Source organism: Nannobrachium achirus (assembly GCF_963921795.1).
Source record: "Nannobrachium achirus genome assembly, chromosome: 11".
Taxonomy (NCBI): Eukaryota; Metazoa; Chordata; class Actinopteri; order Myctophiformes; family Myctophidae; genus Nannobrachium; species Nannobrachium achirus.
This window is the reverse complement of record NC_137820.1, coordinates 30106856-30132735: the sequence shown is the minus strand read 5'-3', so window position 1 is coordinate 30132735 and position 25880 is coordinate 30106856. Positions and strand designations below refer to the sequence as shown.

Sequence of the window (25880 nt, the reverse complement as noted above, 5' to 3'; positions counted from 1 at the left end):
CTGTTGATTACAAAGCTTATTGAATTTTTTGAATAGAGGAGCTTCTTTACGAAGCATGTCTATGTTCCAATCTCCAATAATGTATTTTTCAACATTGTCCACCGGTGCAAGGCTCTCCTCCAGTAACTCACAGAAATCATTTAAAAAAAATACATACTGAATCAACTGAGAAAAGTTTGGTACACACTTTAATCAGGTTTTTACAGCTTTCTCCTGTCTATCATGTTGCGTTAATGTAAGATAGTGTCTCACTTTACCCCACAGCCACATTTTGGGAAAAGGGATCTCTTTTATCAATTCAGGGTAATCTTCAGCTAGCATCTATCACATGGATTTATAAGTTGGTAGTTCATCAACATGTATGATATAAAATGTTCTCCCTGCATCAATTTGCTTTGACACAACAGCTGATTATGTTGACAGCAAGAAAATGTACTTTTGCATGCAAAAAACACATTTTTGTGAAAAAAGCATGTTTTCTACAGCACTATCAGGTCTCTCTCTTCATGGCAAGTGGGAAATTCAAGGGGCTTGAAAATATAATGGTCACATGACCACAAATCTGTTCCATTGCCTAGATACAGGGGGTGTCTCAGTTTACCCGGTGTCTCACTTTACCCCGCTTTCCTAGTTAATCTTAAATATTATCATACTTTGACTTTGTTTTGTGAAAGGCCAAACAATGCAATCGTTTTTGAACGGTAGCAATCTGCGATGGGCGGCGCTTAGTGACGTAACTTTGAAAACAGGAAGTGAACAACACATGACAGCCAGTGTGCAATGTGTGTGTGAGCAGCGTGGAGTTCCACATGAAAACACCTTCATTCTCTTATCCATTATTCACCACACATCGTTTTACTACATGTCGGTGAGTTGTATTTACGGTTAGACTCAACATCCCCAAATGTAAGGAAGATGAGCTACTAGTATTTCTAAGTTGTTGTCAGTATTGTACATCAAAATGAACGACTGTGGAGTAAGCTAACGTTAGCATAGCACAGTGGTTCTCATACTTTCTTTAATTTCCAGGACCCACACCTCTGTCTGAAAGAGTATCATTTATACGTGTAGACAAGATGTCAGAGTTACAGACCTGTAAGTCGGTCTGTTTGGGGTCCTACAGTAAAAAAAACCATTGACATAGCCAGTTCATAGAAAAATATTGATTGAATACATTTCTGTTTTTTGGTTGCAAAAGTTAAAGCTCTGTATTCTCATTGTAATCGTTGCTATAGAGAGTGTGTTCTGTAACAAGAATGAATCCCTAGGATTCTTTTTCGTTCAAGTTAAACAGGCCAGCACATTAAAACATGGCAGACTGCATAAGATTCACCTTATACTACTACACTGATGTAAGCAACACAGCTGCAGCTAATCAAACCTACAGTAATAATGTGTCTGTGTGCATTGACAATACTGTGGACTACTGTCTAGGCCTGCACATTGGCACACCCATCGTTCTTAGTCGACACGCCTAAATCTACTGTATTATTGTTGTCACATGACACCTTTGCTGGAGTCTGTCGTGCATTGATAGCACACTGATGTAAGAGCCTCATTATTGCACCATATGATTGCTATAGGCCTGGAAATGAGGTAAAATGCTTTGGAAAAGTAATGGAAAGGTTTTGAAAATTAATTGTTAAAAATGTGTGGGAACTCTGGTTTCAGCATAGAATCAGCATCCCAAAGATGTTTAAAAAAAAAAACAATCTGCGGTAGTTTTTAAACTAATGTGGAAAACAAAGGACAAAATCAGGCTACTGAAATAAAATTGCAGTCAGGGCTACAAACTCACATCCCGTCACTATAATGCAACACATTGATGTTTTTGAATTCACACAGTTCAATTTATATCCAACTGCTGTTGCATTTTTTTAGGAAAACCAACCAACCATGGCGTCGGGCACGGTAGGGAGACTGTCTTTCAGCAACATCGCGGCCCTGGCTCCAATGGTTCGAATAGGGACCCTGCCCATGAGGTTACTGGCTCTGGATTATGGGGCCGACGTAGTGTACTGTGAGGTGAGTAGCGCAAGAAGAAGAATAAAATAATAATGCCACTCGAGGCGCTCGAGTGGCACAGTGGTAAAGTCCCTGCCCACCACCACAGAGTTTGTGGGTTCGAAACCACCGTGGTGCAGCCGGCTTTGTCGGGCGTCTGTGTGAAACACAATTGGCCAGTGTTCGCGGGAGGGACGCCGGACGGGGAGGGTGATATTTGTCACTGCTTGTATTCCTATGGGTTGGGGTAGCCATAAATCATGACTCTTGTAGAGGTCGCTTATATTGGGACGTTTACTCCCTACAAGAGTTATAAAGGGGAGTCAGAACGCTCTTGCTGGTTGAGCCCCAACGTCCATTTTAGGCTCAGAAACATGTACAAATCAATAAGATGCTCACCGCATCGTCAAAACAGTTTTCTATCTACCGATGGGACCACTCGTCGGCATGTGTTAGTCCATATTATGTTTCCAATAAATTAATGTTTACTCAAACTTCTCCGAGACTCATCGCTTTCCTTGTGTAAAAATGGCCGAACATATCACCTGACGTTGATCGCCGTCGCTATTCGCTCATACTAGGACATGACGTTTTTGTATGCGGAAGTATTCCTACGTTCTGTAGTTCTGAAGGCGGAAGCATTCCGACGAGGAAACGCGAGTCTCAGAGAAGTTTGAGTAAACATTAATTTATTGGAAACTTATGGACTAACACATGCCGACGAGTGGGCCCATCGGTTGATAGAAAACTGTTTCGACGATGCGGTGAGCACCTTATTGATTTGTACATGTTTTGAGACGAAAATGGACGCCTGGGCTCAACCAGCAAGAGCGTTCTGACTCTCCTTTATAACTCTTGTAGGGAGTAAATGTCCCAATATAAGCAACCCCTACAAGAGTTATGATTTATGGCAAGGGCTGGGGTGGCATCTGTCAGCAGGGAGTGTTGAGCCGGAGGAGTGGCACGAAGGCTCTATGTCCTCCTTGGGGGATTCCTCACTGGCAGGTGAGTTAGTAGGATACAACAGTTGTGACGACAAATACATTTGTGTGGGGAGGAATTGGAGGAATTAAATTGTGGAGAAAAGGGGGGTAAAAACTATTGAAAAGAGAAAATCAAGCTGCAATCTGCATGAGAGACCAATCATCTACCGCGCTGCTTCTCAAATGTTTGTTTGTACCAAGTACCCCCAAATTGATATACCTTTGGCTGCGGACCCCCATCTGAAATTGTTTTGTGAGGGGAACCCCCAGAAGAGAAGTTTGTTTTAATGAAAAAAAAGGAGAAAAAAATAATTGTCATCCATGTCGTTCCAGGAACTGATCGATATAAAAATGGCTCAGTGTCAGAGGGTGGTAAATGGTTAGTATGTTATTTTCTCCTTTTATTCTATCTTTTGAATCTATAAGGTTTCCCGTCATAGGGTAATCTCTAATCTGTGACATCACTGCCTGTCACAATGATCACATAAATCCCCTAATGGCAATTATTTGAGATAATGGCAATTATTTTTGTATCGTTTCCAGGTTGAAAACATGCTCATACATTTTCCCAAAAAATAGCTGATTTACAAGCTTACAACACATCACTTTGTAATGCGTTGTAAGCTTGCTGATCAGTTAGTTATGTAATCCCTGCACATTTGACAGAAGAAATACACAAAACCAGCATGTTTGAAAAAAAATAAAATAAGAAAAAGTAACACTTTTAAATATCTCAGTAATTTCTTGCCTATTTAAGTTATTATTCATATCTGAACATCCCTGTGCAATGTTTGATTACAAATCCTTAAAGACAAACAGAAGTTATGTTTTTGTTTCAATGTTCAATCAATGCCAATAACACAATTACATTGTTATTTACAAATATTTGTGTGACAATTAATCGTTAACTTAAATGTGTAATCTTTGTCTTTGACAGAGCTCCTGGACACAGTGGATTTTGTTGCTCCAGATGACAGAGTCATGTTCAGGACCTGTGAGAGGGAGAGAGACAGAGTTGTCTTTCAAATGGTGAGAGAGTCCTTCTGGTCCAGTCAGTAAGGTTTAGTTGGTTCAGTGTTGACAGGTTCTTTCTTTTATGTTTTTTGCAGGGAACTGCTGATCCACAGAGGGCACTAGCCGTTGCACAGCTTGTGTGAGTCCACATTATTAGACTTTAACCCATTTAGGCCTAGAATTATTGAATGCTTTAACCAGTGAAAAATAGCAGATATACAAAAGCTCACAGCGCTGCACCAAGTGTCGCGCTGCGAGCTTGTAGATCTGCTATTTTTGAAAAAGTCGTGAAAATGTGTGCAAATCTTTGAATATATTTATTTTTAAAACGAACGTTTGTAACTCAAATTTTGCTTCTGGGTGGTCCCTGGAACTAAATATTTTGAGAAGGGGGTCCGTGGCCAAATAAAAATCATTTTGCGGAGGTTTGAGAACCACTGACATAGTAGTCTCTCAAGAACAGACTAACTGAGCTCCAGTAATGTGAAAAGGACCTTTTCTTTGACGATGGCTAGCCAGATTGCTGACATGGTCCTTCACAAAATAATTCTCCATCTCATCCATTAGATTTTACCTTTCATTTATACAAACATAGAAACACTCCAGAACCATGTCAGCCTGCCTTCACTACTCTTCTCTCAAAGACACTTCTGTGCCAGGGACCAGCACACAGAACACATTGTAATATCAAAATCAAAGCATGTGCACTAAAAAGGTCTGGCTCAGAAATAGTCTTCTCAAACATCAATCAGTAAGTCACCATACAGTACCAGTATGTCCATTATGGTCCTATAGTAGTCTACCTAAAGTACCTAGTATAGGGCATAGCAGTGGGTGTGGTTTTCTGCTGCCACTAAAAAAATCGTCCATTCATTTTTCCCATGGTGATTTACACAATGGTTTACAGTATATAAATATATTCGGTATATGAAATGTGTTCCAGGTGGAATGTGTTACAGGGCCAAAAGAAAACTCAACAAAGGGCCGAATTTCGCCCACACACCTCCAGTTGAATATCACTGCTTTAAACACTCTGCTTCACTTTATGAAAAAAAAAAAAAAAAAAAATCAATGATCCATTTTATATAGCATCTTGACAAGTTTTTGTCAAGTAACTTGAAAAATAACCATAAAAACCAACGTGAAAAAGAATCGTGATAAAATCATGTATTGTGATACACCTCATAGCAAACTTCTGGTTGCTTTACCTTCATGATATTTAATTATTTTACAAGAAATGCTATGTGTATTTCTTCTGTCAAATATGCAGGGAGAAGGATGTAGCTGCTATTGATGTGAACATGGGTTGTCCAAAAGAATACTCCACTAAGGTGAGTTGAGCAGTGGGGGAGTGTTTCTACATTGCAGTATTGATGCTTTTACTTAAGTAAAGCTTTAATCCATGCAAAAGATTAAAAGGGATGTCAGGGTAGATTTGATCTATCGGTGGGCTCTACTCTCTGCTTTGTCCCTGCAGGGAGGAATGGGGGCTGCTCTTCTGTCAGAACCTGATAAGATTGAGGCTGTGAGTATCTCTTCTTTCCAACAAAATATATGTCTACATATTGTGCTAATTGTTTATAGCATGGGTCTTCAACAGGGGGTCCGGGACCCCTAGGGGGTCCTCAGAGTTACTACAGGGGGTCCTCCAAATCTTTGAGTGATAGAAACTTTTCTTCTTTTTCTTCTTTTCTTGAACCCTAGTGTCCATATTATGAGAACTTTAGCCAAACATAGCACTGTGAGGCATTGTGAGCTTGTAGATCGGCTATTTTTGGCAAAGAGCTTTGGTGTAGATGGGAAAAAGAGCAGACTAAGTACAGAGTGAAAGGTCAAGTTTATTAAGTATTGACGGTTCACGTGGTTAAATATCTGAAAACACAAATTGACATGAAAAAAAAAAAACACTGATTATGCTGTCAAACAATGAAACTATGTGGAATCTATGAACAGGTTGAGGGGGTCCCTGCTTCAGCTCTCTCTCTCAACTAAGGGGTCCTTGGCCTGAAAACGTTGAAGACCCCTGGTTTATAGGAAACACTCGGTTTCACTATTTTGCTTTCAACTATTGTGTGTGTGTGTGTGTGTGTGTGTGTGTGTGTGTGTGTGTGTGTGTGTGTGTGTGTGTGTGTGTGTGTGTGTGTGTGTGTGTGTGTGTGTGTGTGTGTGTGTGTGTGTGTGTGTGTGTGTGTGTGTGTGTGTGTGTGTGTGTGTGTGTGTGTGTGTGGACTACTGGATTATTCATCAGTTTGTTTAATCTCTAACTGAGTTGAATAGAAAGCCCAATGATCAGATGTTTTCTCATCTGTAGATCCTCAGCACTCTAGTCAAAGGCGTGTCCAAACCAGTGACGTGTAAAATCAGAATCTTAACTACAGTAAGTGGTGAATGGCGCATGCTTTTTAACCAGGGTTATTATAGTTAACCCATTTAGACCGAGAACCCCTTTTGGGGTTGTTGTTGCTATGTACTTACTTATGTATGTCATTTTTGAATAAATATTTGACGTTTTTCTAAATGGGTTGAATAAAACAACGAAAACTAGAATTGGAAAAAAGTTTTTAGTTAACTGAAATCAACTCCCGGGGGTCCTTGGGCCACTCTAATGAAAGCTGATGTGAATGGTTTTAGGTGGAGGAGACGGTGAGTTTGGTCAAAAGGATTGAGAAGACAGGAGTAGCTGCTATTGCAGTTCATGGCAGGTAACCTTTTCATGCAAGCATTCTACATCCCTCATCTTAAAGTTATACCATGTAACTTTTTTTATAAAACAAATCCTAAAATTATCCTAACTGTTAAATCGCTAAACACCCACTCCGTTATTTTCAGCTTCTAAAGCCTTCTCTTTATATGTTTTCTATGATCCTTGCCGGGGTCCGGTTTTCACGGAAAAATAGCGTCATCTGCATCATCTGTATACGTTGGCCAATCACATCGCGGATCATACACACATGATACACTACCGGCCAATCACAGCTTATCTGCCATGGTCTTCAGGAAGTAGCCTCGCTCAGCTACAGTGTTTACCATGGTGAAGGATTCTTAACCTCTTAATCCCCAAATCCTGGCCAGAAAATTACGTTCTACCATGCGTTCTACCCCTCCACGGATTTGTATCGGTCGCGGTGGTTTGCAGCGCCGCTCCGGTGGTCCACGGCGGTGGTCCGCGGCGACTCCGGGCGAAAAACTGCAGAAAAAAGCAATACCGCTACTGACCACTAGTTTAGCAACTTACACAGTATAGCATTTTTCACATAATCTGCCAGGTGGAATCTTTGTCCAAGAGCGTACATTTTCAGACAATGGTGGGGACAAAAATGTATTTTGGTGGGCCTTGATGGCGTCGTAATGAATGATTTTACACTTGGTTGCATGCTGAACACAGCCGATCTGCAAGCTCACAACACTGCGACACGTGAGCTTTTTTATTTCATAGTTTTGGTCGACAGAAGTAACACTGCTTCTCACTGTGTGCTTCTCACAGGTTTAAAGAGGAGCGACCGAGGCACCCTGTTCACTGTGATTTCATCCAGGCTGTGGCTGACAGTGTGTCTGTCCCCGTCATCGCTAAGTAAGACTCCATCTCTCACAGTACACTCTTCTCCTTGCACAAAATGTTGACACGTTCTAAAATAGCATATCTTTATCCTTACAACGCAATCCTTGCTATTTTCACAGTTTGTCGTATGACAAAGTATATATATATGGCTGTCAAACTCCTCCTCCCATGTCTTCAAATGAGTTATGGCCTTTTTGACCCTCAAATCACATTCCTCCCAGCACTATGTCCCGCCTTCCTGGTCCATTTCACTAGAAATGTGTCACCTTTTGGAATTGTAGCAAGTGGAGAACTTCCGTTGCAGTGCGTCTTTAAGTGGTTAAAACAGTTGGTTCCCCACTCAAACGCACCTGCCCATCGGACAACCTGAAAACAAACTCCACCCGCTCGAAAGTTTTATTGCGACAGTAGGTCCCATTTAGTATTAAGAAAACATGCAGATCATGTCCGTCCATCCGTGCGTCACGCCCATGTCACACTACATGCCTCATTTCACGCCCCATATATGGCCAAGACCCATGAAGTCATCAATATTAAGCCCATATCTGGGATTGCCCATATATGGACATATTGTGTCAGTCTCTGTTTCAGCGCGACCTCGCCCTTAGGACGTCTTACTGGTATACTTGCCATGGAGAGTAGGGCAACCGTTGGTGTCAACCCTAACCTCGCGTAGCCAGGCTTACTCATCTGCGAAGAAAGCCTGGTCAAGATCACGTGTCCTTGTCCGTGTGTGTGTGTGTGCTTGCGTGCGTGCGTGCGTGTGGTTTACAGCGGCGGCTCGTTGGACCTGGTGAAGAGTCACAGTGACATCCAGGAGTTCCGTCAGGCCACCAGGGCGTCGTCCATCATGCTGGCCCGGGCTGCCATGTGGAACGCCTCAGTGTTCCGCAGCCACGGCCTGCTGCCTGTTGAACAAGTCATGGAGGAATACCTCAAATACGTGAGTAGGGCTGTCACGATATGACATTTTACATGACTATTAATTGTCACTTAAATAATTGTGATTAACGATTGTTATTGACAATAACATTTTGGTTTGGCTTTTAGTCTTTAAAGTTGCACCTGGCAGATAATATGACACATAACCTAAATATACAAAGAAATGACTGACATATTTGACGACTTAAAAAAAGGGTAGTATAAATAGCCGATCTACAAGCACACAATGTGTCACGATGTGACACGTTGTGAGCTTGTAGATCTGCTTTGTCCACTATTTTTGAAAATGTTTCAAAATATATGAACATTTTCCAACATAAATGATTAGGACGGTTATGACAAAATAATTGCAATTATGTCAACTAATTGCGATTAAACGATTATGTAATAATTGTGACAGGCCTATATGTGAGCACACAGATTCTTCAAGTTCTCAGTTGCCACGACCAGGGTCTGGTCGCTTGATGCAACACTGTGACGTGGTGTCAATATCCCCCTCTTTCTTCCCCCCTTAAACGGCCACTGACATTTAAAGGTATATTCAGTGATTGGATTTCATTCAAATAAAAATATAATTGGTACATTTTCCAATCATTCTCCTGACTAGAATGTGTGCTGAACATATAAGGACTTCCACCATGGCCTGTGTTACGAGCATAGCTAGACTTGGTTTTCAGAGGTGGCCAGCCAGTCCTCGACCAATCAGGGTAGAGTATGGCCGTAGTTATGTTATGATGGTCAAAATAAAAGTTTTGAGAACCAGTCACTCTGAATTAAGAATGTCTGCTAAATGCCTAGATTGTAAACTACTGAACTCATAAAATGCCACAGTCTTGTAGTAAATCAGTATCATACATTTCCTGAAGCTGGAGACGTAGGCCTACCGATATTCAGTGATTGGGTCTAATGATCAAAAGGAGAACATTATAATGGTGTGAAAAATCTATAAAAAACTAAACATTTCCACGCTGTAAGGCCAGTAAGGGACAAGATGACCCCCGGCCACTTTCATTATCACTGAATACACCTTTAAAAAAAGGGAAAGAAAAAAAACAGCTCTTATATTTGCTAATATTATGATGATGTCATTGTGGGAATGCGCAATAAGCCAATCAAATTAATTTACTGTACTTGCTGTACGTTCGCTTCCCCTTGCTCACAGCCCGCACCAACTTCCTGGCTCTAAACTAGGAAGTGACTCTACAAGAAAATGTCTTTTATATATAAATCTGTGTATATAAAACATATATTTCCACACATCTGTTTGATACATCAACATTGTTCATGTGAATATGTTTATTTAAGCTTTGTGCGGCGACGGCAGATGACAACGGCAACCGGAATTGATCAGCGCTCGATAGATCAACCTGCTGCCGTAGTAGCCGTCTGTACTACGCCAGTAGGTCCCTTTCCACGTTGCGCTTAAAACGTCTGCTCCATAGACGCGTCGCCCTGGGAACAAAAGCGTTCAGTGAAAGAGGTGGGACCCCGTCGCCGACGGCTCTTTGCTTAACGATTTGGTCCGCAATGGCGATTGCATCATAGCAGCCGTAGTCCCGCCTCACGTTGCGGTAGTATAAACGGTTTCCTTAAATAACCTATCATCAAATGTGTAAACCACATGAACTCCAGAGTTACTATTATGGAGTGATTATTCTGCATTTTATTGTTTGAGACTCAAGTATAGAGCCTGAGGTGACTCAACTAACTACTGTATACACCTTAGTCTTTCAGTGGTTAAGACTAATAACCAGATTGGCAGAGGGAGTGTAGTGCCCTTATTTTCACTGGGTGAAAAAATGGGTTGCAAAAAAACGTGGAATAGAATTTAAAGTTTAAAAGAAAATACTAAAATGTTCTCCTTTTTCAGGCAATACAATACGACAACAATGTGTTCAACAGCAAGTACTGTCTGTGTCAGATGCTGAGGGACAAAGTGGAATCTCCAATGGGAAAACAAGTCCAATCAGCCCAGACCAATAAAGAGCTCTGGTGAGTCCTGCTTCATTTATACTTTCTGACTCAGCCATTTGATAATTGCGACGCGTTTGTAGATGGGGCTATTATTTTCAGGCTTGACACTTCACTTTCACAGTCTGAGATCTTGAAACAGTCTGATATCTCAATACAACGAATATTCTACATCTATTCTATCTTTGGGGTGGCCGTAGCTGAGTGGTTAGGGATAGGGAGTGAGCTTCCTGGTTGTCGCAGGTACGATTCCCGGTCAGGCAGCTACAGTGTCAGATGTGTCCCTGAGCAAGACTCTTAACCCTAACATGCAGAGAATACATTTAATGTATGTGCAAATGTACTGTGACAAACAACTCCCCAAGGCGTGGGGCCTATATTATTATTTATACTATTATCTATGTGTACATTTTTGAGTGTAGCAACAGTAAAAACAGCACAGAGCACACTACAGGTAATCAGTGCTCTTATTGTACATTCCGCAGACCAGAAGACAGAGCGAGCTGGCCAAGTTCAGGTGTTTTGGCAGATATTTCTTGTTGTGTTTATAGACGGTTGCATCCCCTCAAATGAGCACTTGCCCGGTCGGGCAACCTGAAAGCAAACTTCACCTGCCCGAAGGTTTTATTTACCTGCCGGGGGCAGGTGGGTAAGCCTTAGTCTCAATGCCTGCCCTATGTATACTCTGTTTAGAACTGATCCGCATGCAAGTATGCATCCATGCGTTTAGCATAGTTCAGCATGCCGCATTCAGCATGCGCAAGCGGCATTGATCACATACTCCACTCACGTCACATACTTAACGTCTAAATGGAGGTGCAGCAAAGTTCACAGAGATGCCACGCATGCCTGTCCTCTGTGTGGTGCTGACCCACGGCAAAAGATCTACTGTGAAAAGCATCAAAGTGGCCACACACACACAGCCCAAGTAAGTAAAGCCTTGCTGAGCCATGAGGCCCATATCCCAAGTACCGAAGTTTATTCGAGGACGCAGAGAGATCAGAACCAATGTCTCAGACAGATACAACTCTATGCCTTCTTACGGCAAGTGGAGGTTCAACCATTTCATCCACCAGAGGGCAGGATTGGGCAACATTTTCTGGAAGGCCTGCTGTGTGTCTCCTTGGATATGGGTGGGGAGGTGTTTGCTCCTCCTTAGATATGGCACTGGGGTGGGAGGTGTTTGCAGATGCTGAGCATTTGGCAGGTTTTACTCTTTAATGTAGAATTTTGATTAAATATAGACCTCATGAGCTTGGAATCACACACGCAGCCCGACTACATTTCTCTCTGTAGTACCAATTGATTCATTGTTTGCACAAGCTGCTGTACAAAAGGCTGCAGTGGTGGGAGGTAACTAAGTAGACAAGTTTGAGGTACTTTTACTTGACTTGAGTATGTTTAGTTGTTCAATTGATACCTCTACTACATTACATCTCAGAGGCAAATCAGTACTTGGTACTACAACTATTTGAAAACTTTAGCAGCAAGTTACTTTGTAGATTATTATTACAAAACACACACTATTCGAATCGAAGATCTAAATCTATACATTAATTCATTAAATTAAGTCGATTTTAAAAGGTTAAGTCTGTGCAACAGAAGGAAAATAATAGGTCACTAAAACCAAGTATGTGTGTTACAAGTTACAATGGCTTTATGTGTATATAGCCTGTAAACCAACGGAGAAACCCCTAAAACATCCTGTAACTAAAACCATGTGTGTTGCAGCGATGCCTACGGGATGCAGGAGTTTTATGAGAAGATGGAGGCCCAAATGCAAACCAAGAGAGCGGCCATCCAGGTCCACAGCCACCCTGAGCACCCCGTCATGGATGGAGAGGTCACTACCATGGCGGTCAGGTTTGAAAGGTTGGTTGGTTGGTTGGTTAGTTTAGAACTGAACCCAGTTTCGGCACAATACATGGGCTCAAATTCGTTCTGCTGCTGTTCCAGCAGAATGTGGAATGCCCTACCAACAGTCATAAAAAAGTGTGACTCCTTACCCTCCAAAAAAAAAAGAAAAAAAAGAAAACGCTCTAAAAGAGCATCTACAGGTGGCTGCAATTTATAACTGGCCCCTGTAAAAAACTCTAAGCTTAGAACCGGAAATGACACCCCACCCCCCCCAACTGTTTACTGTACATATGTTTCTTTTTTATTACTACTCGTATATATGATGTTTAGCTTATTATTGAATATTTTAGTTTGTCTTTAAATGTCTCGATGAATTGGAATACACAGGGCCTCAATGGAAATAAGCCCTGGGCTTATTGGGATATCCTTTTAGCATTCTTTTGTATAAATCTGTTATTACCTGTACTTTACAAAAATGTTTGTTTATGCCAGGCTGGGTTGCCCATAGATATAGCTAGATATCTCATCCGCCCATGCAGTTCATTGGAGCGACGTGTAACAACTGGAGTCCGGAAAAACTGAGGGAACGTTGCCAGTCAAACTGGCCAATCACAGCACGTCTTTTCACAGCCAATCACATTGTCTCAGCCATGCCCTCAGCCTGGAAGAGACGATAAGAAAAGGGATTGTAGTTGATTGTAACAGTATTTTTATATTGTGATAATGCAAATTGAAGTTAAAACTAATCTGAGTACTTCTTCCACCACTCTGTGTTAGGGGTGGGCGATATGGTGATAAATATCGTTGAGACGATACAATGTCTCCACGATACGCCTTTTCAGAGATATCGTATATATCGTGATACAATCCTGTTGAATTGTTAATACAGAGATTCATTGCAGAATCCATTTAAACCTGCATTTTGGTCTAAATCAATAGTTCTCAAACTTTAAAATGTCAAGGTCTCCCCTTAACTCTTGAAAGTGTTCAACAGGTCCATTTAGTTTCATTACATACACCATCAGAGTTACATACTTATAAGGGTCAATTTTAGACCTCCCAAAAGGAACCTAGAGAGTCCCTGGACCCAACTTTGAGGACCACTGGTCTAAATGGTCCTTTTAGTTTTTGTTACCTTGTAGGTGGTTGTACTGTTAAAATAACTATAAAAACGAACATGAAAAAGAATCGTGATAAGATCTTTTGATACAGCTTGGAAACATATCGTGATATTGTATTTTTCCATATCACCCACCCCTACTCTGTGTTTTCTAGGAGGGAGTACCCACCACAGATCACTCCTAAGATGTATCTGCTGGAATGGAGCCGCAAGGAGAAGCTGGAGCAGCCATTATATGAAACTGTAAGATGGATTCATTGATTAAAGTTCTCAGTCATCACGATAGTCATCACGGACAGAAGCCAGCATGTCTTCTGTGGAAGCATGTTGTGCAATAGAAGGCAGCATTTTTTTCGGTGGAAGTGAATGTTGTGCAATAGAAACCAGCACATCTTTTGTGGAAGTGGTGAAACTAGCAATATGTTCAGAATAGAGCTGTGCATTGACATTGCCCTCACGATTACTATTCACTGATTTCACTCCAGTCCATTGATCATTGGCAAGGAGGCTGGACTTGCACGCATCTACTTTATTCCTTTCATACTTAAAAATGTAAATGTGGCGTGCTAATGGGTCACTAACTGTCAAACGACAGTTAGTCAACACAGTTCTTTGTTTCAATTCAAATGGCAAATTAATTGGTGTCGCCTAAGCTCACTCTGTCAGATATTTTCTACCGACTCGGGAGGGTTGTAAAAAGGGTTGTAAAAAGCCTATTAACATAATCGCCAGGCATTTCACACTAAGCAAGGAAAACTGCGCATCATGAGCGATTTTGGGCTGTTTATCGTCGAGGTCATGAATTCCTCAAATCCCACAACATTGTGCACAAACTCGTTTCGTCTGTAGAGGCCCTTAAGGACACGAAGGGATCATTTGCGAGTCTTGCTAATGATTCAGTTCTTAGAACGAATCACTCATGAACGACACATCACTATTAAGCATCCGCGCTAGTGTGGGGCGCTCCTTTCACACTGTTTCACAAATCACAAATTAGGATTTGGCCGTACAACATTACTGAGCCGAGATTTTGTTTTGCTTTAATCCATGTGGATTACACAGTCTCTTTACATCGCAACAAAGTTATGTTTTTTCTCCAGGCGGCAGAGGCTGATTTCATCTTTGTTGAACGACCATAATATTGTATGACAGTGGGCTGTGTCGCTGTTTTTAGTTGATTCCGTTCTCAGTTGATTCTGTTCTCAGTTGATTCTGTTCTCAGTTGAACATCTCCTTTGCCGTGCAACGTGATCATCCAACAAATTATCACTTTATTTTTAATATTGAGTCAGCAAATGAGGGTTGCTCAAGTGGCTGGTCGCATGTGCAGACACGCCAGTCACAGCCCAAACATGGCAGGATAATGGCTGGTGTTTTTATAACACTAGTTACTAGGGATGTTAATTGACGCATTATTTGCGAATCGACGCGTCGTGGCCGAAAATCGACGCGTCGATCGACTTTTTTCACTTTTTTCTTCCGCTAAGCAGCAGCTGAGAGGAGAGCAGCACAACGGCGCATTACTTTAAACAACACAACGTATGCTGCACCCATCAGAACTTGCATCAAAGCCCTAATAATAATGATAATAGTACATAATTGCTCTTCCTTGTTAGCATGGAGTCTGTTCTCTAGAGACTAGAAGCGGAGTGACAATAAGTCCATGGAACGTGCGGGAGCGCTGACCGCTCGCTCTCATACATCCCCGGTGTGTCGCATTAACGTTAACGTTGAGTAGTGTGGTTTGTGATCATCGCACACAACGGCGACGCTGCCATTAACAAGCGAGCTTTCGTGTCAAGAAAGCATGCATGCAGAGGCAGGAGGTAAATAAAACGCATCCAGTCCATAGAGTCGCACTGCTATGACGTGCGCATCATCCCGGTCCAGCAGTGTTTCTCAACCAGTAGTCCGCGGACCTGACTAGCGCCGCATGCACACAACAGTCTCCGACACAGACACGCACACCCGGTCCACGGTCCTCTCACATTTGGAAAACATTAACGCTTATAACCTTTTTGAACAACGATTAAAACAGTCATTTTTGGGGGAAAAACTTTAGAAAAATAAAAATATATATATATTTTTCGACTTTTCGACTCGTACTTTTTGAGTCGCGGTGAGCATGAGTCGATCGACGCGTCGATTTCCGATTTTTTTTCACATCCCTACTAGTTACTGTCAAATCATTCACATCAGTGGTTTTGCCACTATTGTCCCCTGTGTACATAATTAGTGTAATGAAGATTATTGCGACCGTAGGTCGCATTTACTATCAAAACCTCCACAAAGTGTAAGTAGTGTAAGTAGTGTAAGTAGTGTCAGTCCCTCTGTCTGTCACACCTCACACGTCACACTCTTGCCCTGCTCATATCTCCGCAACCGTTGCCCCGATCCATGCCAAATTTTGCACACACGTTCCTTGCCTGCCAAGGACCTCCAAGGACCCCCAGGTCCCTGGGGGACCCCCAGATGTAAAAAATGACCAAATGTGCAAAAATGACCAAATGACCACGCCAACGGGGCTGCTCACGGGGAATTCCCGGGGACCACCGACTCCTGGTGCTCCAGAACGGATGCAAAAGTGGTGGCGCCCCCAGTGGAGGACCCCCTCCACTGCAGCTCACATAAAATGCCGTAACTCCTACAGATTTTGCCCTAAAATCACGAAAATCACTACACAGCATGTCTACACTCATGTCATCAACATGGATCAGGAAGATTTAGGAAAAACAAATTTTTGCCCTATTTGTGGAGATAAGCGACCTACGGTCGCTTATCTCCCGATTAGGGAGTCTTACTGGTAGATACTTGATTACCTTCTGTGTACATGTCAGTACTGTAAGAAATAAAGGATAAGATAAGATAGACTTTATTGTCCTGATGAAAACAGTATTTGCTGTTGAACAATTACTGTGCATACAGACTGTAATCAGTCCATGCACACGAGCGTACACACACACACACACACACACACACACACACACACACACACACACACACACACACACACACACACACACACAGTGCCTACACAACATTCACAGACTTGACGCCAGCCGACAAATTGCACACTGCACAGCTGTAGTCATTATGTACACATAATAGTGTACATAATATCTGTAGTGAAAATGAGAAGTCTCATCAATATAGAATCATTAAAAATGTACATAAAAGTTCAGATTAAAAGGCAGCTTTACAACAAGTCTACAGGAGCTGACTGATAACCCATTGTTTGTGTGGTAGGTTTTAACCCTTTAAAGACCTGGAACGCATCCGTGTCACTCTAGATTTTAACCACTTAAACCATTATTTTATGCTCTAACTATTAAGAAATAGCAGATATACAAGCTCACAGCCACGCTGCGAGCTTGTTAGTAGGGCAGGAGAGAGGTAGCCTCGAAACAGCCAGACTCTCCCAGGGGAGAGTCTGGGAGTTCTCCATAGACAGCGCATTACGCGATGACGTAGTTACTCACTTTGACTGACAGGTCCAGTCAGTAGTCATCAGCGCATCAAAACATCGTCGGGAGAACATCAAATACGTTTTTCCAGACAGAAATTCCAAAAGTGCAAACTTGTTATTCTTTAAGTTATGAGATTCTGTTGATTTCAGATAAAACTTCGCTTAATGCAGCTTTTATTTGCGATTTGTAAACTCCCGTCGGGAATGGGGACCGCCATGTTTGTTTACAAAATGTGAGAGCTGCAGGAGCCGCTCGACCAATCAGGAGTGCTGTGAGGCGGGTTGCTCCAAATGCAGCCATTTGATTGGAAATTAGAACGTAAGCTCTCATAAGGAGACTCTATGGGAGGACCACCAGACCGAGAAAGGAAGCACATTGGTGATGACTTGCACCTATCCCCAATCCAAACCATACAATGGAGATAACAAAAAAAACACCATAACTCTTGAAGTAAACAACATACAGAGACAAATTAACACACTTTTCTATATGATTTCGACCCAGTGAATTGACCCCATTTCAGGACATAAATAGCAAAAAGAAAATAACAGAAAATGTTTGCTTCAAGAAAACCTTTTTTTTTTAAACAGCGGTAGGTTTTAAGTGGATAACGTGGATAAGATTCACAGGGGTACTCTGAAGCGCAATTATTTATTTATTTACTCATTTCCGTAGCCTCTATCAGTGGTCTTCAACAGGGGGTCCACCAAGTCGTTGTGTGGTATGGATTTTTGTTTTTAACCACTTCAACCCTAGAATCCCTGTTCGGACATTAGCCAAGCTCACAAGCTTGTTCTGTGCTTGCAGATCGGATATTTTCGGCAAGGAGGTTTCGTGTAGAGGGGGATAAAAGAGCAGATCAAGTACAGAGCCAATCGTCAAGTTTACTAAGTATTGAGGGTTTCAGACAGTGGTTAAATGTCTGAAATGAACAAAACATTAAATCACACAACACTGATAGTCTGTGAAGCTATCTATGACATATACGAATAGGTTTAATCTGAAATAATGTTATGTAGTAGGGGGTCCCTGCTTCATCTCTCTCTCAGCTAGGGGTCCTTGGCCTTAAAAAGAAACGTTGAAGACCTCTGGCCTATTTTGTTAAGAGTTATAGTTTCCTTTACAACATTGAAATGTATCAACTTCACTGTAAGGGTTCATTGTGATTCTTGTGTTCAGGTACAACGGTCACAAGACAGAGCTTTCCAATCAACAGTGATGGTAGCAGATAAGAAATACAGATCAACCTTGTGGTAAGGAAATGGAAAATCACTGCAAATATGCTGTATCCATGTTTTTGTAATTCTTTACGGACACATTTATCGTTGCTGTTGGGCAAAAACGTATAATATTCAAATTTGTGTGTGTGTGTGTTTTCATGAATAAACACCCTATTTGATCACACTACAGCGTCACACAAAAGCACCAAAAGTAGAAGATCCACAAGCTTCAAACATGCACGAAGACGAAGTGACACGTTTTGAGCTTGTACAAATCTGTAGCTTTTGCTATTTTTGAATTTGAATCCTGAAAAGTAGCCGTCGCAATCTAACCCTCCCCTACAGCCCCACTCACCCCAACTCCAAACCTGGCAGTATTTGTTTGTGCTCTGCCCTCCGTGTTAATATCACACGCAAACCCCCCCCCCCCCCCCCCCAAAAAAAAAGGCTTGAATTCATTTCTCTCACAGGGAGAAGTCGAAGAAGTTTGCGGAGCAGGCAGCGGCTATAGTGTGCCTCCGTGTTCTGGGAGTTCCAGAGGGCAAAATAGGCGAAGAGCACTGTGGCCTGGTCTGCAAGAGGAAGAGGGAGACCAGGACCAATGGTGCCATAGAGGACGAGGTGACCAACAAAAGACACGTGTCCGATTCTGTTCCACAGCTGCGGGTAGAAGAAAAGGCCGCCAGGGGGACCTCTGCAGTAGTAGTAGTACACAACGGGAACCATCGCAAGCCGAACATGGGAGAAACGGATCAACACGACTGACATTAATTATATAAAACGTTTCAAAAAATGTAATAACGACTCATAAATGTGGATGAAGGACCACAAGATGACAATGCTGCTTTGATTTCAAACAGGCATGCTGTCAAACTCTTTGTCATGGAGAAGGGTGGATGCCCTGACTGCTATCAACAAAGAAAATGTACCTCGTAGAAAAAGGGCCCCCAAATTGATGTGTATTTGGGCACGGAACGCCTATCTGTAAAGACTTTGTGCCAGGGACCCCCATAAGAGAAGAGTTGTGTTAAAAGTTAGCAAAATGATTATTGTTTTTTTGTTTTTTTTCTTAAAATAGATGATATACAAGCTCACAGTGCGTGGTGCGTTGTGAGAGCTATTATCGAATACCCCAAGTATAAAATAATGTTGCAGGGGATCCCCTGTCTGGACACATGGACAGACGCGTTTGGCATCAGTTTGTGTTCTCTTCTCCAGAGGACATTTTATGTTTCTTTTACATTTATTAACAACATTGAATTTATGCAACTACGAACTACAAACGACTCATCTTGGTTTAAGCCTTCAGTGTTGCCTTGAAGAGGAGAGTTCACGTCACGCCCACTGTAACAAAGTCTTAATTATTACTTTTTAAACCCTTGATGAACCAGTTACAATGTTTGCTGGTTTTATAACTTTTATTTATCACCATAAACCTGTAAACACAATGTGGGGATCCTTCCACCAACCTCTAGAGGGCAGTGCCGAAGCGATATAAAATATGTATTCATTTATGTTTTCATGTTGCCAACATCACTTGGGGCCTTACAGGAGTTTTATTTTTTTATATGGGGTCAGATTCTCCTTAATTATGTTAATTCAAACCTACTCTTCCACTATTATTATTTTGTCCCTTAGAAAATGAAAATAAAACAAATACAACTTTAATGTGCATTATAAGTTTGGTGTTGGCTGAAAGAAATATTTTAATTAAAGTATTTAATTATGAACGTGTAGTTTTGCTAAATAATGTATAATTAATGCATTATGATCCGCCCCACTCCCTCCCTGCAGTAGGTCTAGTTTGCTGACGTCACGGACAGGAGGACTGTGCTAGAGATGGGATTTATGGGTCTTTGAAGTCAGTCGGATCTCTGGGATCCGTTCCTTTCAAAGAGCCGTTCAAAAGACTCATTTTAGTTACTTGTCACTTTGTAGATTTTGATTATAATTACAAATCACTTCAACCCTATATACATTTCGGTCATATATACATTTCGGCCATTTGAAAATAGCCGATATACAAGCTCACAATGCGACGCATTGTGAGCTTGCAGATCTGCTATTTTCAATGTTTTCCCCTACATTTTATTCATTGGAAAACTTGTGAAATGGGACATTTTGCATAATGAGTACTTTCTACCATTTGTATTTTAAGTGCATTTTGATACTTGCAGTTAACTTAAGTGCAGTTTGTACTTTTACTCAAGTACATTTTAATTTCAAACTTCTAATTGTGGCAGAGTATGTCTACATTGCAGTATTGATACTTTTACAAAGGTAAAGAATATTTGTAATTGTACTTTTCCCACAACTGTTTTTTTTTTAGAAAGGAACGGCTCCCTACTGCGAACCGGATCCCATCGCTCGTTGCAAAGAGCCGTTCAAAAGACTCGATTCGTTCACGAACGTCCCACCTCTAGACCGTGCCGCTGCTTTGTTTGTAACGTGGAAGTTCCAGTTCATATCCTCTCCCACGGATTACTTTACTTTTAACCAACTAACGGCATTAATTAATAACAACCAACAACACAACGGCCTCGACTAAGTGTGTTTAACCCAACAGAAATGCTGCTGTCGCACATGTAAAAAGGCTACAACAGGCTTTTGGAAGCCGTCGTGTAGCGCTGTTGTTGTGTGTTGGGTGTCATCTGACAACTTTGCTCCGCACGGCGAGCAAGCTCCCGAGACTTGTTGCAGGCAGCGGTCGCTCGAGACAAAAGTGTCCCGTATGGGTGTCGCGTTGGCCGGCTTGAGACGCGCGGCTGTCCCGCTGACTGACCCGGTCCTCCTGTAGCAGCACAGTGACAGTCCCATGACTACTGTGAACTACAGCGGTAACGAGGAGCTGGACTTCAGGCTCATTTTCGGGGAGGACTTGTTGGCTCCACAGCCGCCAGGCCCCAATAACAATAATAATGCTTCAGGTGAGTGAGAGTGAGACTATACAGATCTGTTTGTTATGGAGTATTAATCCGTTTTATTTATAGACTATTCGTTATTATCCCGTCTGGTTGCATGAGGTCGCTATCAGATTATAATCGGCGTTTCTCTCCGACCAAAAGTAGTTTTCCTCAGCGGTTTTAATTTAAAGTGCAATAAACTAACAAGTAAAAACACGTCTGTGTCCAACTGCCATATCCATTGGACGCCTTTTTAAACTACAAACTAATTCGCTAACAGTGTCAATAGTTAAAGCTTTATCAAGTTTTAGTTTTACAGGGCAGAGTGTTCAGGTTAATGTGTTGCATTATTATAGATCGCATGATATCGGCACATTGGTTGGTCCAGCCTTTCATATAGTATGGTTGTTTGTAGCACACACACGCGCACGCGCACACACACACACACACACACACACACACACACACACACACACACACACACACACACACACACACACACACACACACACACACACACACACACACACACACACACACACACACACACACAGATGAGACTGAGACAAACAAACAACTCGAATTGAAAGTTGACACCCAGCCTGTCAGAGCAGAGAGAAGTGTGGCTTTTTACGAGTCCCGCTTCCTTGTTGCAGTCACCGTGCCAGCAGCCAGGCGACATGCAGCTGCCTGTTTGGCACTGTGGCAGTAGCCTACTACACTGGCACTGCCAATGGCTATGGGGAGCCCTGGCTATGGGGCTAACAGACGGGTTGGAATGGGCACCTCAATGTACAATAATACATTTCTAAAAGTGGTGGTATAACCTATTATTTCATCAGCAAGCATCCAATATAGGCAGTTAGGCATAGGCTTTTTTTTTTATTATGGAGTAAAAAAAAAGGCATTTACACTTATCTTTATTCAATTTCATACTGTCCGATATGTCATGAGGTGAGCAGTTACAATTACAACCTCAAAAGTTTTTAGTTGGCATTTTTTCCCTAAAATGTTAAACTATTGGTTAATATAACTTAGTAAATCTATGCTTTGGAAAAATGCAGGTCAGACAGTGTTAAGTATACATTATGAACTTGAACTTGCACAGTTGCATCATTATCAGGCCTTAATTTACCCTTCAACTTCTTGTTTATGGCCATACTTGCTATATGAGTCATTGAAAGGTGACTGTGCAATAAAAAAACTCTGTTCTCTGCACTATGCACTTTCTTTGACTAATATTCATGCCCTGTGTTTATTGTTTATTAGTGCTTTTAGGTCATTTTATCACGTTTTTAATTATCATGATAGTATTGGAGCTTCTAAACGTTTTTCTCGTGTATGTACTGTAGTACACTGTTTAGGTTTAAGTTGCATTTAAGGCCTAATATCTTGTCACTTAGATGCACTGTTTACTAAACAGCGCATCTAAGTGACAAAGTGAATCTGAATCTATCCACAGGTTTTGCAGCAATTGTAGACATATTAGGCCTTAAATTACATTATTGTATTTGCCCCCCACCCATTTTATTAAATACATTTGTATATAAGAAAACATCTATCTAAAAAAAAGGTTATCAGGTGGCCACTATTCCTGTTATGCTGACAGCTGGCACTGGCACAAGTGTGGCAGCACTGCCCCCCAGGGCCACACTGTTGCATCAGATAACACATTGACATTCATTACATTCATGGGTTTTTGCATGCAAGTAAAGAGACTCATTTCATGTTCCCGTATCAAGGCACTAATCAGCCATCTCTCTCTCTCTGCCTTTTTGCATTTGGCATTCAGAAGTGTGTGTGTGTGTGTGTGTGTGTGTGTGGCTGTGTGTGTGTGTGTGTGTGTGTGTGTGTGTGTGTGTGAGTGTGAGTGAGTGAGAGAGATGTGAACTGTGGTATTCATAGTGGGGCAGTGGCCAGCATGTTGTTAATGGCTACACACTGGTTCTCAACCTGTGGCCTGGGGTCCACATGTCAGTCCTGTGAGGATATTGCCAGTTGTTGGCCCCCAAATAATGGGCGAAACTGACACTAGGATTTACTACTATAGATATATACTAGGGCTGTCATCTCACGATTACAAATTTAAGATTAGCAATTTAATTGTTTGTTTTTAACATATGAATACAAATGTAAGTTCTGTTTGCCTTTTATGCTTCGTGATAAAAATGTACACAGGGCAGATATGATGACAAATATGCATACACACAGGTTTTAAGTGGCTAAACTTATTTTGATGGTGTATATTAACATATTCTTTTGCTGCGGTGGGGTCAGGGGGACCCCCTGTGAACCGCTCCAAGGACCCGTGGGCGTTCCCGGAACCCACTTTGAGAAACCACAGCGCTGCAGCAGTGAGAATAAGCTTGCTGAGTAGTCGTAGAGATATTCTGTTACGAAGGCAGTCGATCCCCCCAGTCTGCCTACAGAACACTGATGGATTCTTGTGGCATATGTTGGCACACAAAACAAATGACTGAGGACAATAGACGGCATTTATGTGCGTATTTGTTTTCATTTTACAACTGTCTCAGCTGTCTGTTGGCTCTATTATATGAGTAATACAACTTTCAACTCCACTCAAATTGTATTTATAGAGCACATTTCAAACGACCGAGGCCATCCAAAGTGCCATACCACTCAGCAGGAGAAACAGCAATGACACCAAACATATATACAAAACAGAAAACACACTGCCCTCTCTCTGTACTTTGGTGGTTTTTTTTATTGATTGTTTTTGGGCTACCAAAATACAGTGGGAACGCCAAAATACAGCAAGACGGTATTGTGCAGTATTGTGTTTCTGCAGGTAAACACCTCCACACTACTTCTCCAGTGGCTGATAACCGCTAGTATAGAGCTGGGGTTCCCAAACTTTTTTTTGTCTCAGGGCACCCCATGAATATTGTTTTAATCTGAGGCAACCCTAAATTATAATTTTCACTCCCAGCACCTTATATTTATAGATATGTCGTCGTTGTCGGGTGGAAACCTTGTATGTCCAAAACCGTTCGTTTTGTATTTATCATCTATAAAATGTACTAAACTAGTGAAAACAGCCGATCTACAAGCACAAAACGCCTCGCATCACGAGGCGTTGTGTGCTTGTAGATCGGCTGTTTTCACTAGTTTTGTGCGACAGTCTTGTATGATGAAGCAGGGCTTTGCTTTACCAAAAGACGTACACATTTGAAACTTGGAGATACGAGGTGTCTGCTGCCCGACAGTGATGATATTTTAGTGATTATGTTGCGAGGAAAACGTGAGATAATAGCCATTTTGGTTAGAATTTTGTACTTCAAGTTTAAAATGATACTAAATATTTTTTCAAGTGTGCAAATAAATTCTAAATATTATCAAATTATCTCGCGGCACCCCTGGACTGCCGTCACGGCACCCCAGGGTGCCCCGTCAGCCGCCACCCACTTTGAAAACCCCTGGTATAGAGGGAAATGAGTGCTAAAAAATACCTGACCCGATTCTATAGATGTCTTCTAAATCCTTCTTCTAAATCAGTGGTTCTCAAACCTTTTCATGTCAAGGATCCCCAAAATTACATGTATTTGGGCGCAGACCCCCATCTCAAAATATGTTGTTCCAGGGACCCCCCCAGAAGCACATATTTTACAAATGTTCACTTTTTTTTTTTTTTAAATTTTTATCCCACGATTTTTGTAACCCATTTTTTTCACCCGGTGCCAATTGCCTAAGCTGTGATCCTGGGCTCTACTCTCCCTCTGCCAACCTGGGGAGGGCCCCGAACTGAGCTCATGCTTCCTTCAATGCATGAGGAGTGAGCAGGCCGCTTCTTATCACCTGACAGGGGGAGCTTCCCCGGTTGGACGTAGCGCGTGGAAGGAACACGTTATTCCAACCAGTTCCATTCCCCTCCATCAGGCGCCCCGGCTGGCCAGGGGGAGGCTTTATAGAGACCAGGATTACTGCATGTTTTTGTGAGGGTATCTACCCTAGGAGACATGGGGAGAACATGCAAACTCCACACAGAAAGGCCCTTTTGCCAACCCCACCTAGGGTGTGGGCACTGATGACGCGGAGGAGGGAACACGCCCCCAGCACCCACAGTGTCCCCCGGCGGGAATCGAACCCAGGACCTTCTAGCTGTGAGGCGACAGCACTACTGACTGCGACACCGTGCCCCCTCAAATGTTCACTTTTAAAAAGATGTATTCAAAGGTTTTTCAAAAAATAGCAGATCTACAAGCTCGCAGCGCTTTCTGTGAACTTGTATATCTGCTATGTTTTAATAGTTGAAGCATAAAATAATGGTTAAAGTGGTTCCAGGTCTAAATGGGTTAAGTACAGTACTTGAGTAAATGTACTTAGTTACTTTCCACCGCTGCTCATAATAGACGAGGGCTGTTGCAACGTGTGTGCACCCACACTGAAAGTTTGCATTGCAAATGTTCGGCCCCCATGGGTTCTTTAATGGTTCACCTCTGCTAGCAGTACTGTCTGCAACATGTCCATTATTTTCTTATCCAATGCTCCATTGATTTAATAATTGTGAACCGTCTTTTCTTTTTCTCTTATATTTCAACAAATCGACTCAGTAAAACAAATTAAAAGCAAAGGTCTGAGCGACCTGAGTGACCAAAATGTATCATTAAACTTTAGATGGGACTCCTTTGCTTTTGTCAAATGAATCAACATGAGACATTTGAATAGATTTTCTTCATAATCAGCTAAATCATTTTGTCTGATGAACCAGTTAAGCCCTAATACTTAACCCATTTAGAACGGGTACACATTATTGTGTATTATTATTTGAGGCTTTAACTATTGAAAAATAGCAGATATACAAGCTCACAGCGCGCTGCGA

At 41.9% G+C, this 25880-nt stretch overlaps 2 protein-coding genes across 4 annotated transcripts in view; both read left to right on the top strand.

Annotated features, from left to right (window-relative positions):
* The first annotated feature begins 787 nt into the window (after positions 1 to 787).
* Positions 788 to 19799, top strand: dus2 (dihydrouridine synthase 2). Its single transcript, XM_080736037.1, has 16 exons — positions 788 to 868; positions 1882 to 2025; positions 3321 to 3366; positions 3925 to 4016; positions 4097 to 4140; positions 5272 to 5332; positions 5479 to 5526; positions 6313 to 6378; positions 6633 to 6703; positions 7486 to 7572; positions 8335 to 8503; positions 10373 to 10494; positions 12205 to 12345; positions 13606 to 13693; positions 18097 to 18170; positions 18608 to 19799. The coding sequence occupies exons 1-16, from the start codon at positions 863 to 865 to the stop codon at positions 18900 to 18902; spliced, it is 1554 nt and encodes a 517-aa protein (XP_080592163.1). The 5' UTR covers positions 788 to 862; the 3' UTR covers positions 18903 to 19799.
* Positions 19800 to 20573: 774 nt separating this feature from the next.
* Positions 20574 to 25880, top strand: part of LOC308293485 (nuclear factor of activated T-cells, cytoplasmic 3-like) — a 38146-nt gene continuing 32839 nt past the window's right edge. For all 3 annotated transcript variants that reach the window (XM_080736035.1, XM_080736034.1, XM_080736033.1), the window contains exon 1: positions 20574 to 21064. In XM_080736035.1, the coding sequence (XP_080592161.1) occupies positions 20953 to 21064 (112 nt within the window). In that variant the 5' untranslated portion in view covers positions 20574 to 20952. The remainder of the gene's footprint in view (positions 21065 to 25880) is intronic.